Raw genomic sequence first — 17,882 nt, 5'->3', positions numbered from 1 at the left:
GTTACTACATGGTGTCAGTGCTTTTGTTGGCCTGGTCTTGTTTGATGTTTTTAGAATGCAGAGTTTTTAAAACACCATTATGATTATTCTTTTGGTGAGATCGATGCGCAGTTTCTCTAGTGATAAATCAGAACAAAACCAAATGCACAGTGCATTTAATGTCCACTTTTTTTAACGAAATCGACAACCGTGACTATTTCAAATAAATGATCAAACTGAAGATGAACCGAGCTCAAATAAAAGCACAAATCGCTCAGCACTAGTACTGTTACCTGTCTGTGGTGAGGCTAGCCATGGAGAGAGAGGCCATGGCGGACACTGTGTTGTTGTGGTCCTCTGAGTTCCGTCTCAGACTCTGTCCCTGGGCTTGCAGGTAGGACTGATCCACTGTGTGGGCCACTGCCTTCAACGACCGCCAGTACTCACCTGGATAGAGAGGGAGAGAAATAGAAAGCAAGAGTGAGAGAGATGGAGAGAGAGAGGGCAAGAGAGAGTGAGAGAGATTTTTTTTTGGGGGGGGGGGTTGGGTTTCATGTTGCCTCCGTGGCGAGTACTGTCTTTGAAATGTGTGAACTGTATTCTATTAAGCAATATTGCAGCTACAGTAATACTTGTCTGTGTGTGGTCGGAATAGAGGATCAATACGGCCATTTTAATTCAGCATATCACAAAAACACACATTATGCCACATTCACATGCCATCAATCCCATCTGCAGAACAAGCTTGATTTATACAATATTTTGAGTTGCATGTGTGATTCTGACATTAGCATAAATCAATATGGGTTCATACTTCTCATCTTCTCAAGCTCTTTTCATTTAGGACATGCGTGTGTCTCTTGACACATGGCGGAAGGAAAATAAATCATTGGATATTTGTGTGTTGAAGAGCCTTGGTGTGTGTGATGTGTGTGTAAGAGAGAGAGAGAGAGGGGGCCATAGTGTGTTTGTGTGTGTGCACGCATGTGTGTGTTCCCAGTATTCACCACACATATATTTCACCCTCTGCCTAAATGAAGGGGCTTAACATTCTTGTGGCTTTGCAAATATTTTGTATTAATCTAATTGGATTGGGATAACATTTGTGCGCAATCAAGAGGGGATGTTGTGAAGGTCGTGTGCCAAAGAAGTGTTTGAAGTTAATTGGAGCCAGGAAGGCTCTCTCTCTCTCTGTGTGTGTGTGTGTGTGTGTGTGTGTGTGTGTGTGTGTGTGTGTGTGTGTGTGTGTGTGTGTGTGTGTGTGTGTGTGTGTGTGTGTGTGTGTGTGTGTGTGTGTGTGTGTGTGTGTGTGTGTGTGAGAGAAAGAGAGAGAGAAGAGAGGGAAAGAATGAGAAGGAAGGAGGGATGAAGGCAGGAGAAAGGGATGGATGGAGAGTGAGGTGGTCAGAGAGAGAAATGACAGCAAGATAGATGGGGAGAGGAGGTACTACAGATAGAGGGATAAAATAAATAGAATGACCAAGGCTGGAGTGGTAGAGATGGAAGAGATGCGGGAAAGAGTGGACGGAACAAGAGAGGTGTACAGGGAAGGCTTGAAGAAAAACAACGAGAGAGAGAGGGACGTGCAGAGTAAGAGAAGTAAAGGAAGACCGAGAGAAAAGAAGATGGGGAGAGAGGGAGAGAAAGAGAAGTGAAAATAAAAACACAGCAAGCGAGAGACTGAGATGGTGTAAGAAAGAGAGAGAGACTGAGATGGTGTAAGAAAGAGAGAGAGACTGAGATAGAGGGAAGATACTCTAGAGTGAAAGACAGATTGGCAGAGGGAAGAGTGATGAAGACAGTAAGACAATGATCATGAGAGAGAAAGTAGATAGTGTTTATCATCAGATGTTTACCCTGGGCCTGTATGACTCGCTGTAGAGAGAGGACAGCGTTGCGACAGGGTCTCCTCTCCAGAACAGCTTGAGACAGGGGCTCCACCTGGAATGGAACACACACAGAGGAAGACAGGGGGGGGGGGGGGCGTCAAACATTGGAGTAAAACATCACACACACACAGAGACAGGCACGCACGCACATACACACACAAAAGCGGTGGGTGTGATGTACTAAAGTGAAAGACCTTATATCCCTCTAAGGACATATTATGCCTCCCCTGCCAACAGGTGTGTTGCTGGCACTGCATGGCTAGAGCAAAAGCCTGAACCCACAACAGGGTAAGACTACCCAACACTGCCCTAGACAATAATATAGGTCAGCAATGTTCTGTTTTCCCTAATGGTTATGGTTAGGATTTAGGGAGGGGTAAGATCTGCCAAAGGGGCAACATCCTCCCGCAGGGTAAAGGCATCAGCACCTTTCAGTTCAGCTGGCAGCTAGCCAAAGTTGGCTAGACGAACCGAAAGAGTGTGCTCGCATACTGCCATTAAAAGACATTCGCTTGAAAAACAAGAAAAAAATGGCGTAGCCACTTTCTCAAAATAGGCAGAATTAATCAACGATAACTCAAGGTATCTATCATTAATTTTGACGATTTTTGCAGACGAGATCTTAGTCGCACAATTTTACATCTGGTGCAGCATTTCTCAATGAAAACGTGCATAAAAACGAGTCGAATAAAAACGTTGAATGAAAACAAAGACTTTATTGAAGAATCCCTACAGTTGACCAATCACAGACGACAGGGCGTACACTTCGACTCTTGAACTTTAGCTGGCCGCGAGAAAAAATGTGGTGTCCCCGAACAGCCCAAAAAAACCTTACCCGAAGTCCAAAACTAACAGAAACGTCACAAAATGTCATCACAATGTATGCACGAACGCTTCTGAATTGTTTCGGCTGGGAAGCACATGAATGCCTTAAGACTACCCATCACTGCCCTAGATGCTGATCGAAGGTCAGCATTGTGTTTTTCCCCCTAATGGCTCAGGTTAGAATTTACAGAGGGTTAAGCTGGTCTTAGATCTGTGTCTACTGACCTGAGTGCCCAGCAGGATGCGGACGCAGGCCTCCGACGCATCGCAGATGGCTGTGAGGTCGTGACCCCCCTCCAGGGCCATGACAACCCGGCCCCCCGCCAGCCCCATCAGCTGATGTGTCAAGAAGCCAAAACCTGAGGGAGAGATACATTTATACACTTTATTAGAATTCACACATTAAAATGAAAAGGATTAAAACATTCCAAAGGTCACAGATGCATGGATAAAATTGTTGATACAAAAAGCCCCTTCTCCATATTGCCAAGCACACACACAGGATGTGTGAGAACCCTGAGGAAAAGAGCTGTAATGCTGAAATGTGCTGTTTTTTTTAAAGGTACAGTGCCTTCAGAAAGTTCTGTATTCACACCCCTTGACTTTTTCCACATTTTGTTGTGTTACAGCCTGAATTTAAAATGTATTCCATTGAGATTGTATGTCACTGGCCTACACACAATACCACATAAGTGGAATTATGTTTTTACACATTTTTATGAATTAATAAAAAATGAACAGCTGAAATGTCTTGAGTCAATAAGCATTCAACCCCTTTGCTTAACAAGTCACATAATAAGTTGCATGGACTCTGTGCAACAATAGTGTTTAACATGATTTTTGAATAACTAGGTCATCTACAGTATGTACCCCACACATACAATTATCTGTACGGTCCCTCGGTCGAGCAGTGAATTTCAAACACAGATTCAACCACAAAGACCAGGGCAGTTTTCCAATGCCTCTCTAAGAAGGGCACCTATTGGTAGATTGGTAAAAAAAAAAGAGAGAACTGTAATAGTCCTTTGAGCATGGTGAAGTTATTGATTACACTTCGATGGTGTATCAATACAACCAGTCACTACAAAGTAACAGGAGTCCTTCCTAACGCCTTTGCCGGAAAAGAAAGGAAACCGCTCAGTGAGTTCACCATGAAGCCAATGGTGATTTTAAAACAGTTACAGTATAAGGGCTGTGATAGGAGAAAACTGAGGATGGATCAACAACATTGTAGTTACTCCACAATACTAACCTAATTGACAGAGTGAAACGAAGGATGCCTGAACACAATGTTTCCGACATGGCACTAAAGTAATATTGCAAAAAATGTGGCAAAGCAATGAACTTTTTGTCCTGAATACAAAGTGTTATGTTTTGGGGAAATCCAATACAACACATTATTAAGTACCACTCTTCATATTTTCAAGCATTGTGGTGGCTGCATCAAGTTATGGATAGGCTTGTAATCATTAAGGACTGGGGAGTTTTTCAGGATAAAAAAGAAACGGAATGAAGATAAGCACAGGCAAATTCCTAAAGGAAAACCTGGTTCAGTGTGCTTTCCACCATACACTGGGAAAATAATTCAATTTTCAGCAGGACAATAACCTAAAACACAAGGCCAAATCTACACTGGAGTTGCTTACCAACTTGCAGACTTGTTTTCGAGTTGCTGTGCGTTTTGTTGCCAACCTATTTTGCTACCTGACAACTTTACGGTTTTTACTTTTAATTACCGTTTATATATATATATATATATATTTTTTTCCCTCAACTTTTTCACTCCGGACGCTTTATCTGGACACGATTCGTCAGGACCTCCAACAGCCGAAGCTAAGTAGTAACATTAACATGATGTTACGGCGAGGATAGCTGTGCTGCAAGCCCAGCTTCAGACGCAATCGTTAGGCAAGGGTAATTTCAGTGTAGGAAAGGATGAAACAGCGTCTGTGCCACCAGTAAGTACAGATAGTAGTATAAATCCCCTGGCACAGTCCCCGCAGCCGGACAACTTTCTCACGGTTTCTGGAAGGAAATGCTGTGGGAACGCTCAACCGGTGTCGCTCATTCAGCCGACAGAAACTTTCAACAGGTTTTCCCCATTAAGCAGCGAGTCGGAGTCAGAGGCCGAGTCTTCTCTGGTCTCTACTCCTCTCGTTACGGGGTCTGGAGCTTCCCACCATTAGCTCTGACAAATTTAAAACTCTAGTCATTGGCGACTCCATTACCCGCAGTATTAGACTTAAAACAAATGATCCAGCGATCATACACTGTTTACCGGGGGGCAGGGCTACCGACGTTAAGGCTAATCTGAAGATGGTGCTGGCTCAGCTATCACCATTGAGACCGTGTCTGTGCCTCGACCTGGGTTGGGCAAAACTAAACATGGCGGTGTTCGCCTTAGCAATCTCACTAGGATAAAGACCACCTCCATTCCTGTCAGTATTGAAAGAGATCATGATACCTCACATCTCAAAATAGGGCTACTTAATGTTAGATCCCTTACTTCAAAGGCAATTATAGTCAATGAACTAATCACTGATCATAATCTTGATGTGATTGGCCTGACTGAAACATGGCTTAAGCCTGATGAATTTACTGTGTTAAATGAGGCCTCACCTCCTGGCTACACTAGTGACCATATCCCCCGTGCATCCCGCAAAGGCGGAGGTGTTGCTAACATTTACGATAGCAAATTTAAAAAAATGTTTTTTTAAATGACGTTTTCGTCTTTTGAGCTTCTAGTCATGAAATCTATGCAGCCTACTCAATCACTTGTTATAGCTACTGTTTACAGGCCTCCTGGGCCATATACAGCGTTCCTCACTGAATTCCCTGAATTCCTATCGGACCTTGTAGTCATAGCAGATAATATTCTAATCTTTGGTGACTTTAATATTCACATGGAAAAGTCCACAGACCCACTCCAAAAGGCTTTCGGAGCCATCATCGACTCAGTGGGTTTTGTCCAACATGTCTCTGGACCCACTCACTGTCACAGTCATACGCTGGACCTAGTTTTGTCCCATGGAATAAATGTTGTGGATCTTAATGTTTTTCCTCATAATCCTGGACTATCGGACAACCATTTTATTACGTTTGCAATTGCAACAAATAATCTGCTCAGACCCCAACCAAGGAACATCAAAAGTCGTGCTATAAATTCACAGACTACACAAAGATTCCTTGATGTCCTTCCAGATTCCCTCTGTCTACCCAAGGACGCCAGAGGACAAAAATCAGTTAACCACCTAACTGAGGAACTCAATTTAACCTTGCGCAATACCCTAGATGCAGTTGCACCCCTAAAAACTAAAAACATTTCTCATAAGAAACTAGCTCCCTGGTACACAGAAAATACCCGAGCTCTGAAGCAAGCTTCCAGAAAATTGGAACGGAAATGGCGCCACACCAAACTGGAAGTCTTCCGACTAGCTTGGAAAGACAGTACCGTGCAGTACCGAAGAGCCCTTACTGCTGCTCGATCATCCTATTTTTCAAACTAAATTGAGGAAAATAAGAACAATCCGAAATTCCTTTTTGATACTGTCGCAAAGCTAACTAAAAAGCAGCATTCCCCAAGAGAGGATGACTTTCACTTTAGCAGTGATAAATTCATGAACTTCTTTGAGGAAAAGATTATGATTATTAGAAAGCAAATTACGGACTCCTCTTTAAATCTGCGTATTCCTTCAAAGCTCAGTTGTCCTGAGTCTGCACAACTCTCCCAGGACCTAGGATCAAGAGAGACGCTCAAGTGTTTTAGTAAAATATCTCTTGACACAATGATGAAAATAATCATGGCCTCTAAACCTTCAAGCTGCATACTGGACCCTATTCCAACTAAACTACTGAAAGAGCTGCTTCCTGTGCTTGGCCCTCCTATGTTGAACATAATAAACGGCTCTCTATCCACCGGATGTGTACCAAACTCACTAAAAGTGGCAGTAATAAAGCCTCTCTTGAAAAAGCCAAACCTTGATCCAGAAAATATAAAAAACTATCGGCCTATATCGAATCTTCCATTCCTCTCAAACATTTTGGAAAAGGCTGTTGCGCAGCAACTTACTGCCTTCCTGAAGACAAACAATGTATACGAAATGCTTCAGTCTGGTTTTAGACCCCATCATAGCACTGAGACGGCACTTGTGAAGGTGGTAAATTACATTTTAATGGCATCGGACCGAGGCTCTGCATCTGTCCTCGTGCTCCCAGACCTTAGTGCTGCTTTTGATACCATCGATCACCACATTCTTTTGGAGAGATTGGAAACCCAAATTGGTCTACACGGACAAGTTCTGGCCTGGTTTAGATCTTATCTGTCGGAAAGATATCAGTTTGTCTCTGTGAATGGTTTGTCCTCTGACAAATCAACTGTAAATTTCGGTGTTCCTCAAGGTTCCGTTTTAGGACCACTATTGTTTTCACTATATATTTTACCTCTTGGGGATGTTATTCGAAAACATAATGTTAACTTTCACTGCTATGCGGATGACACACAGCTGTACATTTCGATGAAACATGGTGAAGCCCCAAAATTGCCCTTGCTAGAAACATGTGTTTCAGACATAAGGAAGTGGATGGCTGCAAACTTTCTACTTTTAAACTCGGACAAAACAGAGATGCTTGTTCTAGGTCCCAAGAAACAAAGAGATCTTCTGTTGAATCTGACAATTAATCTTAATGGTTGTACAGTCGTCTCAAATAAAACTGTGAAGGACCTCGGCATTACTCTGGACCCTGATCTCTCTTTTGAAGAACATATCAAGACCATTTCAAGGACAGCTTTTTTCCATCTACGTAACATTGCAAAAATCTGAAACTTTCTGTCCAAAAAATGATGCAGAAAAATTAATCCATGCTTTTGTCACTTCTAGGTTAGACTACTGCAATGCTCTACTTTCCGGCTACCCGGATAAAGCACTAAATAAACTTCAGTTGGTGCTAAATATGGCTGCTAGAATCCTGACTAAAACCAAAAAATTTGATCATATTACTCCAGTGCTAGCCTCTCTACACTGGCTTCCTGTCAAAGCAAGGGCTGATTTCAAGGTTTTACTGCTAACCTACAAAGCATTACATGGGCTTGCTCCTACCTATCTCTCTGATTTGGTCCTGCCGTACATACCTACACGTACGCTGCGGTCACAAGATGCAGGCCTCCTAATTGTCCCTAGAATTTCTAAGCAAACAGCTGGAGGCAGGGCTTTCTCCTATAGAGCTCCATTTTTATGGAACGGTCTGCCTACCCATGTCAGAGACGCAAACTCGGTCTCAACCTTTAAGTCTTTACTGAAGACTCATCTCTTCAGTGGGTCATATGATTGAGTGTAGTCTGGCCCAGGAGTGGAAAGGTGAACGGAAAGGCTCTGGAGAAACGAACCGCCCTTGCTGTCTCTGCCTGGCCGGTTCCCCTCTTTCCACTGGGATTCTCTGCCTCTAACCCTATTACAGGGGCTGAGTCACTGGCTTACTGGGGCCTTCTCATGCCGTCCCTGGAAGGGGTGCGTCACCTGAGTGGGTTGATTCACTGATGTGGTCATCCTGTCTGGGTTGGCGCCCCCCCTTGGGTTGTGCCATGGCGGAGATCTTTGTGGGCTATACTCGGCCCTGTCTCAGGATGGTAATTTGGTGGTTGAAGATATCCCTCTAGTGGTGTGGGGGCTGTGCTTTGGCAAAGTGGGTGGGGTTATATCCTTCCTGTTTGGCCCTGTCCGGTGGTGTCCTCGGATGGGTCCACAGTGTCTCCTGACCCCTCCTGTCTCAGCCTCCAGTATTTATGCTGCAGTAGTTTATGTGTCAGGGGGCTAGGGTCAGTTTGTTATATCTGGAGTACTTCTCCTGTCCTATTCGGTGTCTTATGTGAATCTAAGTGTGCGTTCTCTAATTCTCTCCTTCTCTCTCTCGGAGGACCTGAGCCCTAGGACCATGCCCCAGGACTACCTGACATGATGACTCCTTGCTGTCCCCAGTCCATCTGACTGTGCTGCTGCTCCAGTTTCAACTGTTCTGCCTTATTATTATACGACCATGCTGGTCATTTATGAACATTTGAACATCTTGGCCATGTTCTGTTATAATCTCCACCCGGCACAGCCAGAAGAGGACTGGCCACCCCACATAGCCTGGTTCCTCTCTAGGTTTCTTCCTAGGTTTTGGCCTTTCTAGGGAGTTTTTTCCTAGCCACCGTGCTTCTACACCTGCATTGCTTGCTGTTTGGGGTTTTAGGCTGGGGTTCTGTACAGCACTTTGAGATATCAGCTGATGTACGAAGGGCTATATAAATAAATTTGATTTGATTTGATTTACCAAGAAGCGTGAATGTTTCTGAGTGGCATAGTTACAGTTTTGACTTAAATCTGCTTAAAAATCTATGGCAAGACTTTAAAATGGCTGTCTAGCAATGATTAACAATCAATTTGACATAACTTGAAGAATTTTGAAAAGAATGGGCAAAAAATTGTACAATCCAGGTGTGCAAAGCTTTTCAATGACTTACCCATAAAGATGCACAGCTGTAATTGCTGCCAAAGGTGATTCTAACATGTATTGACTCAGAGGTGTGAATAAGTATGTAAATGAGATATTTCTGTATTTCATTTTCTATAAATTTGCTCAAATTTCTAAAACAAGTTTTCACTTTGTTATTATGGGGTTATTGTGTGAGAAAAAAACAATTTTATAAATGTTTTATTCATTTTGAACATGGAATAAGTCAAGGGGTATGAATACTTTCTGAAGACACTGTATACCACTTGATTTATTCCACCTTTTGTGTTAGAGCTTGAATTCAAAATGGATCAAATACATTTTTTCTCTCACTTGTCTACACACAATACCCGATAATGACAAAGTGAAAACTTGACTTACTCCACATTTTGTTGTGTTACAGCCTGAATTCAAAATGGATAAAATCTCATTTTTTTCCTCACCCATCTACACACAATGCCCCATAATGACAAAGTGAAAACTTGTTTTTACAAAGTAGACTTAGCGATATGACATCATCATACACAGTGGGGCGACTTCCTGCTCAGACATAAACATCAAATCAGCCAAGACTGACACTGTTGGCTCTTTGTCAGGAACAAATACAGACGAAACTACTGAATAAACCCTGTGAAATAAAAAACCGTCTGATCGACGAAGTAGAACTCTTAAGATAGTGAGGATGAGGTAGAAATAGGTTGCTCTTAGAACAGTTTAGAACAATTTAGAAGGTTCATTTCAACCTGTAAGATCACATTTTAACTGTATTTTATACCTATTCGAATCAAGCCGTTTTGGATTGGCTGAGCTAAAAACCAATGGTGAACCACTAAAGACAGCTAGCTTGATTCTTATTGTGCTAGCTAAAAGGGAAAGGTTTGAAAATAAACCATCTGAATGATTGGTATTTAAATTCCCACAGGTGATAACACTCATTTGAATAAAAGCAATAATAGAGAACAATTTGAGTACTTTGCTACATCAATCCTTTTGATTTGCTTTGACATGGGAAAACACCAAGGAATCAAAGATGGCTGCCAACATGTGATTATTGAACACTACTTTAAACAAACTGTAGCATAGGCTACTCAATTTGGGCAAGTTTATTTTACCACGGTTACATTTCTGACTCCCCTAACTCTCTAGCTATAAATATACTGTATGTACTGTAAAAAAAATAAATAAAGCATTGTTATAAAGTAGTTAGATATTAGGAGAGGATTAGTATTTACAAAAACACTTCCATTAAGTCTCAACTATGCTTGTCAACTACAAGAAAAATGTCATAATGTGGGATCGCATGAACTTTTGAATGTGTGTGTGCGTACGCTCAAACGTCTATTTGCATGCGTGTCACTGCATGTGATTCCGTAAGGAACTGACGAGGTGTTTCGTGAGCTTACACTTGGCCGACACTTTGTAGCCCCCCAGCGGCGCCGGATGTCCCTTGATGGCATCGAAACCAGATGAGACCAGCACCATGTCAGGAGAGAACTCGTGGGCAATCGGCATCACCACAGTCCTGGAGACATACAGGAGAGAGAGAAATCAGACCATTAAACCCCATTGACAAGAAAAAGTTGTTCAAGTCTTCAACACTGTTGTGGGTCAGGCACTTCAAACTAGTACGTTTTCCTAAATCGTCTCAAAATAATTTAAAACAGCATAGCTCATTAGGCGTAGTAAATGTGCTTATAATGCAAGGTATTCATAGAAAGTGTCACGAAAATAGTAGTTAGATATTAGGAGAGGATGTATCCACGTGAGAAAGTCATTTCTGAGCCTGTGTGACAGACGAATGTAGTTGCTAGCAAGAGCTTAACACGATTCTTCAGGGTCACAAGAGAATAGCATCCTATATGTGACTTTGACCCTTTAACTGACTGTACATTTCACACCAGGCTTGGGCGGTATACAGTTGAAGTCGGACGTTTACATACACTTAGGTTGGAGTCATTAAAGCAAATTTTTCAACCACTCCACAATTTTCAAAACTATAGTTTTGGCAAGTCGGTTAGGACATCTACTTTGTGCAGGACACAAGTAATTTTCCAACAAGTGTTTACAGACATTATTTAACTTATAATTCACTGTATCACAATTCCAGTGGGTCAGAAGTTTAGATGCACTAAGTTGAATGTGCCTTTAAACAGCTTGGAAAATTCCAGAACATTTACGTCATGGTTTTAGAAGCTTCTGATAGGCTAATTGATATCATTTGAGTCAATTGGAGGTGTATCTGTGCATGTACTTCAAGGCCTACCTTCCAACTCAGTGCCTCTTTGCTTGATAGGAAAATCAAAAGAAATCAGCCAAGACATCAGAAAAAGAATTGTAGACCTCCACAAGTCTGATTCATCCTTGGGAGCAATTTCCAAACGCCTGAAGGTACCACGTTCATCTGTACAAACAATAGTACGCAAGTATAAACACCATGGGACCATGCAGCCATCATACCGCTCAGAATGGAGACGTGTTCTGTCTCCTAGAGGTGAACGTACTTTGGAGTGAAAAGTGTAAATCAATCACAGAACAACAGTAAACGACCTTGTGAAGATGCTGGAGTAAACAGGTACAAAATTATCTATATCCACAGTAAAACGAGTCCTATATCGACATAACCTGAAAGGCCGCTCAGCAAGGAAGAAGCCACTGCTCCAAAACCGCCATAGAAAAAGCCAGACTATGGTTTGCAACTGCACAAAGGGACAAAGATCGTACTTTCTGGTCTGTCTTCTGGTCTGATGAAACAAAAATAGAACTGTTTGGCCATAATGACCATCGTTCTGTTTGGAGGAAAAAGGGGGAGGCTTGCAAGCAGAAGAACAAAATCCCAACCGTGAAGCACGGGGGTGGCAGCATCATGTTGTGGGGGTGCTTTGCTGCAGGAGGGGCTGGTGCAAATAGATGGCATCATGAGGTAGGAAAAGTATGTGGATATATTGAAGCAACATAAAGACATCAGTCAGGAAGTTAAAGCTTGATCGCAAATGGGTCTTCCAAATGGACAATGACCCCAAGCATACTTCCAAAGTTGTTTGATCCAAATTAAACAATTTAAAGGCAATGCTACCAAATACTAATTGAGTGTATGTAAACTTCTGACCCACTGGGAATGTGATGAAAGAAAGAAAAGCTGAAATAAATCATTCTCTCTACTATTATTCTGATATTTCACATTCTTAAAATAAAAGTGGTGATCCTAACTGACCAAAAACAGAGAATTTTTACTAGGATTAAATGTCAGGAATTGTGAAAAACTGAGTTTAACCGTATTTGGCTACGGTGTATGTAAACGTCCGACTTCAACTGTACCATATATACTCTATACCGGGGTATTTGGAAATAGCCACGGGACAGTTTTTCAATATCGTCAATACCGTTGTAACTATTTCTTTGAAGCTTTTCAATACATTTGAATATTTGTAGCTATTTTTTTAAGTAAATACCTGCAGTCAACTTGTGCAATTCATTAGGAGATGAAGCAGATCACGTTCTTATTTCAACTGTCACATTATTATTAGTATTATTAATTTACGTTATGTAGCGTACTTAGTTCACCAGCACAGTTGAGCCAGTCACGTGTTTGTCACGTGTTTGTTTGTAAATAGCACAATGGGAGAAAGCGGGAGCAGATGAGTAAAGCTGTGTCACATGGGGTCGCGTTTTATGTTGAAAGTCAACAGTGTTTTTCTGCTTCAATAGAGTGATCAGGGACGTGCAACTATAGTCTATAGTTTTCCTTCACAGAAAATATGTTACATAATATATCTTCATTTTCATCAGCTGACAAAAGAAGTGCAATGCTATTTGGCTAGCAACCACACAAGTAGATGAGCTTACAATGAAAAAGCAAGGTCTTTTTTTTGTCAAAAACTATGCATGGCCTTCATATGTCTAATGTATAAGCTTATCATAGAAAGAATGTAGCAAGCTACATTTCCTAATGTTTTGCGTAAATTTTATTTAGCATTTTTTACCAGAGAAAAATAGGCTGGCTACACTGAGAAAAGTACAGGAGAAAAGAAGCTACACATCAGTCTGAGCTCTGTCTGCTGATAGAAAGCCAGTTGTGAATTCTCATCCGAGTTTAGAAGTGCAGCTGAAGCACAAAATGAGTCTGATGCCGAGCAGAAATTACAATGAGAAGCATTTTAGATCTGTGTTTACAAAACACAGCAAACTATTTCTTATGCGTTTTATATATTTTTCTGGCGTGAAAAATGCAGAATGTGTTATGTGTTAACATGACCCCTAGTTTAACTTGCTATCTAGGTACGTAGCTGAGTTAATACTGTGACGTGGCATCCTATTGTGTTAGTTTCTGACGTGTTTGAGAAGGCAAAGTTGCTATCTTGATTTCCTTGACTTTGATCCTCCTCTCCGTTCTCTGCCTATCTGTTCGTTTCTCTGGTGCCCCCATGTGTACTAAACCGGTAATGCCATAAATCCCGAGATGAAAGAAGGACGGTATGACGATATGAAAATCTGGATACCGCCCAACCCTATTTCACACCCTAGCCTCTCATGACACACAAAACACGCTGTGCTTTATTGCTTACTGTATATGACATGCTCTTGAAGAGTAAAGCAGGATGTAACATTTTTGGTTGGGAGAGATGTACAGTATGTGTATGACCACATGACAAGGCAATTCACAAATAAATCACTGACTACCAAGTCACATTTGGGTAACATTTTGAAGTGACATGGTCAAATTAAACCCCATGTTCCACAGATCTAACTTGGTCCCAGATCAGTTTGTGCGGTCTTGCCAACACCTATGGTCATTGCGAAACAGCACAAATAAATCCAGAACCAGGCTACCATTGATCAGTCCAACTGTCTCAACCGTTTCAACAAACTCCTAGGTAACATACCCATTGTGACACAATGTCCCGAGTGGTGCAGCGGTCTAAAGCACTGCATCTCAGTGCTAGAGGCGTCCCTACCGACACCCTGGTTTGAATTCAGGCTGTGTCCAAACTGGCTGTGATTGGGAGTCCCCTAGGGCGGCGCACAATTGGCCCAGCGTCGGCCGGGGTAGGCCGTCATTGTTTTGAAGAATTTGTTCTTAACTGATTTGCGTAGTTAAATAAAGGTTAATATATATATATATATATATATATATATATATATATATACTCCAGCCTCACATAATAGATGTACAAACATTACATCAAGTTGCACAGATACCATGTAGCCGAACGATAGTTACACATCATTTACATATCTCTGTTTGATAACAGTCACTAAACTTCATTAAAAAGAACATTTGGCCACTTCCTTGAAATGTAATAATTGTTTTATGTATCTTATATGCAGTTGCATGTAATACTTGAGTACCTACTAGGATACATTCTGGTTACCGTGTTTACCAAAGTAGTTAAAGTTGCCCTGCTTGGCATGTAGTTTATGTAAAGTGCTACCAAACAGATGAAAACCATCAGGACCAAGAGAGAGTGATGTCCAGAGGGGAGTATTTGTCGATGATGCCAGCACAGACTCTCTATTTTCATCTTCTGGGACCACTTCCCTTGTTCTTCTCCACCTCCTCCTCTTCCCTTCTTCCTCTTCCTCTCATTGCTGCTGCCGCTAGTGATTTAAGCTAGCACACACGGCCCATGCTGTGATTCCTCTCGCTACCTCTTTCTCTCCCCCGCCATCTCCTTCTCTCTTTCTCTCTCCATCCCCCCCTCCGTCCCTGCCTCCTCCTCTCTCCTTCCACCTTCTCTCTTCCTCTCTCTTTCTGTCCCTCCCCTCCTCCCCCTCTCTCTCTTTCCCTCCCTCCTTCTCTCTCCCCTCTCTCTTTCCCTCTCTCTCTCTCTCTCTCTCTCTCTCTCCGGCCGCCAGTTCAAAGCGTTTCGGCGGGCGGCTGGTTCCCATTAGGGGCTCGTCCCTCTTCTCACGTCACTGACAGCCAGCCATCTGGTATCCATTGGGCTTAATTACGCCGTCTTTGGATTCCCTAACAATGCACCCCTCCCACGCCCCCCCCCCCCCCCCATTTTCCCCCGCCATGCACTACCAGACCCTGCAGCCTGTGTTGTGGGGGTGCACCTCCTCATACACACACATGAATGTACACGCACAAATACATACAGACGTGCACGCACACATATACACGCAGATACACATGGTTGTGCACACCCGCACACAACCACACCAACAAACACACACACTTCCTCTTCAATGCACACTCACAAGTACGACCCCCCTCCCACCAAGCTTAACAAAAATCCACCAGGCTATATCAACCCCCACCCATAAAAAACACTACCTCATCAGATTCTAACCCCTGCCAATGACCCCCTACGCCCCCACATACAGCCCCTTTACCTGACCCTCCTGCCTAGTACCACATACACACAGTACGTTTTACCCCCCAACTCCAAAGGAATCCACCAGATTATACCGAAATCCCCCCAAACCACTTCAAATCCTTTTCAACCAGAATCTACCCCTTCCCCTTTGACACACACTATTCCCCCCCCCCCCCCCCCCTCACACACACACACACACACTATATACAGAAGAGGTTGCCATTTTGGAGGCAACCCAAGATCCCTCACCCTCTGAATGGCAAGATGTGAAATAAACAGAACCGGTCCATGTCTATGCACCAATACATATGCTTCTAACTGGGAGATTGAAATCTCAATCATGAATATGAATCAAATTAGGAAGATGGCAGGAAGAATGGAACCAGTCACTGCACTTACTACATTTATGGCCATTGCAGAAACTTTTCAAATTGGGTGCATCTTGTCTGGCTGTACAGGAAGTCTAGTTGAAAAGTGGCTCAGTCACAGAGATCTTTCTTGCACCGAGTCGACAATATATTGCTTTACAGTGTTTGTTGGTGGATTACGGTGGGGGGAACTCCTGGGATTTTACAATAGGATTTGCCAATTCCACACCAGGATATAGCCTATAGGCATACAATAAACACTTGCTAGGTAACATCTACATGTATTGAGAGATACTGTAAAAAAATTAAAAAAATAAAAGGTTGTTGGTAACATACACCTGTACTGAGAGCTAAGAAAACATTACAGTAGAAAAAGTTACTAAGTTACGAGGTAACATCTGTCGTAGGTAACATCTAGGTAACAAACACCTGTATTGATAACTACGTGAGATTTGCTAGATTACTGGGAACTACCTGTACACAAAACGAAGGTAGAGTTGCTAGTTAACATTCACTTAAACTAAGGAACATTTTCCAGTTTCATTTTTCCTTTTATACATCCAGTGAACCAACACAGACTATACTGCCTAAGTGGTTCTCAGATAGTTAGCAAATAGCATAGTATGCTAAGGGCAAACATTGGGCCTAGCGTCTGCCTGTTGAAACCGATAGCTTGTAACGGTACAGCACGGCTTTATCCGTTAGCATCGTGAGTTTGACGAGCTTGGCCCACCCACGGTGTGTGTATGCACCATACAGACCTCACATACTGTTTAATGGCCTGGTGGCGAGCCAACACCGCTGACAGGAACGCTCAAAGTTCATTATGCTGCAAACCGAGCAGCTATTCATTCAGGGGCTGTGGCTTGAATGAAGTGGAAAGTGCGGTGCACAGGGAAAAAAAGACATTGGGACGCACTTCCATACAGTGGCATGGATTTACACCATGGGCTCTATTTCCGGCAGCCGTTAAGCCAGCGCCATTGTCCAACACAAAATGTGAGCGGACAAATTATTTTAGCCAGATACTGTTATTATTTTGGATATGCGTAAAACCCCACATGTAGGCTACATGTCCATAAGCCCATCATGGTATGAAAGATGACTGATACCGTTGACCCTATTTAGAAGCATTTAAGTTGTTTTTCTGTTACAATTGCTTGTTTTCTGTTTCATGTGATAAAAAAAAACATGTTGTCAGTAGGCTACCCGTTCCCTAGGCCTATTACAGCGAAAGCTGCTTCAACAGCAACAAGTTGCGTGTATTTCTTAACCTGGCCATGCATTAGCCAAGGAGCCTATCTATAAAATATTTCTAGGTCACACTTTATTTGGATAGTCCGGATAGTCATACTATCAACAAACTATCTGTTAATAAGCAACTGCTTGCTAAGGATAGGGTTCGGTTTAGAATAAGGGTTAATGTTAGGGCTAGGGTTGAATTTAGGATGAGGATAAGGGTTCAGGTTAGGGCTAGGGTTAGTAGATAGTTAGCTGAAATGTTAGTGATAGTCTGTAGAGCATCTACAGATGGACTATTTAAACAAAGTGTTACCGGTTTCTAAATGGTCTACATTCTTTGGCATTATTCATAATGAAAATAGGCCTACCTGCAGTACATACTCCATTCGGCTCGTATCCATCCCTATTTCCAAAAAGTGTCTCTTATCCATTTACCTAAGAAACATTCAATCGAAAATAGTATCCTAGGCTCCTGTCAACAATGTTGACTGTCAACACTCCACCGCTTACTGCTCGTTACTGTAGCCTGTGCTATTTAATAAACTGTAGTATCAATTCACAATGGACTAGGACGAGAATATTCTGTGCCCCCCTTTACAGAAAATAACTATAGTATTCCTATAGGATATTATAGGATTTCTATAGTAACCTATAGTGGGCTTATAGCGTCCTATAATATCTCTCTCCTTATATAATATTTTTTATAAGATTTCCTGCCAGATGTTTTCTGTAATAATACTCAATAGTACTTGTATAGTATTATCATT

General features: G+C 42.2%; 1 protein-coding gene across 2 annotated transcripts in view; it reads right to left on the bottom strand.

Moving 5' to 3' along the window:
• Positions 1-17,882, bottom strand: part of LOC109891737 (histone deacetylase 7) — a 97,005-nt gene that overhangs the window by 6,949 nt on the left and 72,174 nt on the right. For both annotated transcript variants that reach the window (XM_020484228.2, XM_020484233.2), the window contains exons 21-24: positions 10,586-10,704; positions 2,919-3,052; positions 1,836-1,920; positions 273-426 (exon numbers count right to left, since the gene is read on the bottom strand). In XM_020484228.2, the coding sequence (XP_020339817.1) occupies positions 273-426; positions 1,836-1,920; positions 2,919-3,052; positions 10,586-10,704 (492 nt within the window). The remainder of the gene's footprint in view (positions 1-272; positions 427-1,835; positions 1,921-2,918; positions 3,053-10,585; positions 10,705-17,882) is intronic.

Source organism: Oncorhynchus kisutch, linkage group LG1, assembly GCF_002021735.2.
Source record: "Oncorhynchus kisutch isolate 150728-3 linkage group LG1, Okis_V2, whole genome shotgun sequence".
Taxonomy (NCBI): Eukaryota; Metazoa; Chordata; class Actinopteri; order Salmoniformes; family Salmonidae; genus Oncorhynchus; species Oncorhynchus kisutch.
Note: the sequence above shows the minus strand (reverse complement) of the source record. Positions and strands in the feature narration are given on the sequence as shown.